Source organism: Nestor notabilis, unplaced genomic scaffold (assembly GCF_000696875.1).
Source record: "Nestor notabilis isolate BGI_N333 unplaced genomic scaffold, ASM69687v1 scaffold16558, whole genome shotgun sequence".
In the NCBI taxonomy this organism is placed as follows: domain Eukaryota; kingdom Metazoa; phylum Chordata; class Aves; order Psittaciformes; family Psittacidae; genus Nestor; species Nestor notabilis.
In genome coordinates, this window is record NW_009938879.1 from 3,111 (window position 1) to 3,729 (window position 619).

Genomic DNA, 619 nt, shown 5'->3' on the forward strand with positions numbered 1-619 from the left:
TGGCCCCCCGCAGCCACCCCCGCCAGGCCCCCTACGCCGCCATCGTCATCGGCGCCGGCATCCAGGGCTCCTTCACCGCCTATCACCTGGCCCAGCGCCACAGGGACACCCTCCTGCTGGAGCAGGTACCGTGTCCTCAGCCCCACTGTGTCCCGGTAACACTGTGTCCCCAGTGGCAGTGAGCTGGGGTGGGTGCCTGCAGACCTGGATACCCTCTGCATGGCATGGAGTGGAGCCGCTGATGGCACCCTGGTCCCCAGTGCCAGGACCCCCATGTCCTCAGTACCAAGATGCGCATGTTCCCAGTGCCGGGATACCCCTAACTCCAGTGCCAGAATCCCCATGTTCCCAGTGCCAGCACCCCTGAGTCCCCAGTGCCAGGACCCCCATGACCTCCACGCCAGGACCCCCATTTCCCAGTGCCAGGACCCCCATTTCCCAGTGCCAGGGTGTCACCACATCCCAGTGGGGTTGGGGGGTAAAAAATCTCTGCAGTTCATCCTGCCCCACTCGCGGGGCAGCTCGCACGGGCAGAGCCGCATCACCCGCAGCGCCTACCCCAGCGTGCCCTATGCCCGCATGATGCCTGATAGCTTCCGCCTCTGGAAGCGGCTGGGAG

General features: G+C 65.9%; 1 protein-coding gene across 1 annotated transcript in view; it reads left to right on the top strand.

Moving 5' to 3' along the window:
* Window positions 1–13: 13 nt before the first annotated feature.
* Window positions 14–619, top strand: part of PIPOX (pipecolic acid oxidase) — a gene marked incomplete at both ends in the record, with an annotated part of 1,309 nt that continues 703 nt past the window's right edge. The window contains 3 exon segments of the mRNA XM_010019582.1: window positions 14–125; window positions 496–615; window positions 618–619. The exon segment at window positions 618–619 is cut by the window's right edge and continues 48 nt beyond it. Of these exon segments, the coding sequence (XP_010017884.1) occupies window positions 14–125; window positions 496–615; window positions 618–619 (234 nt within the window).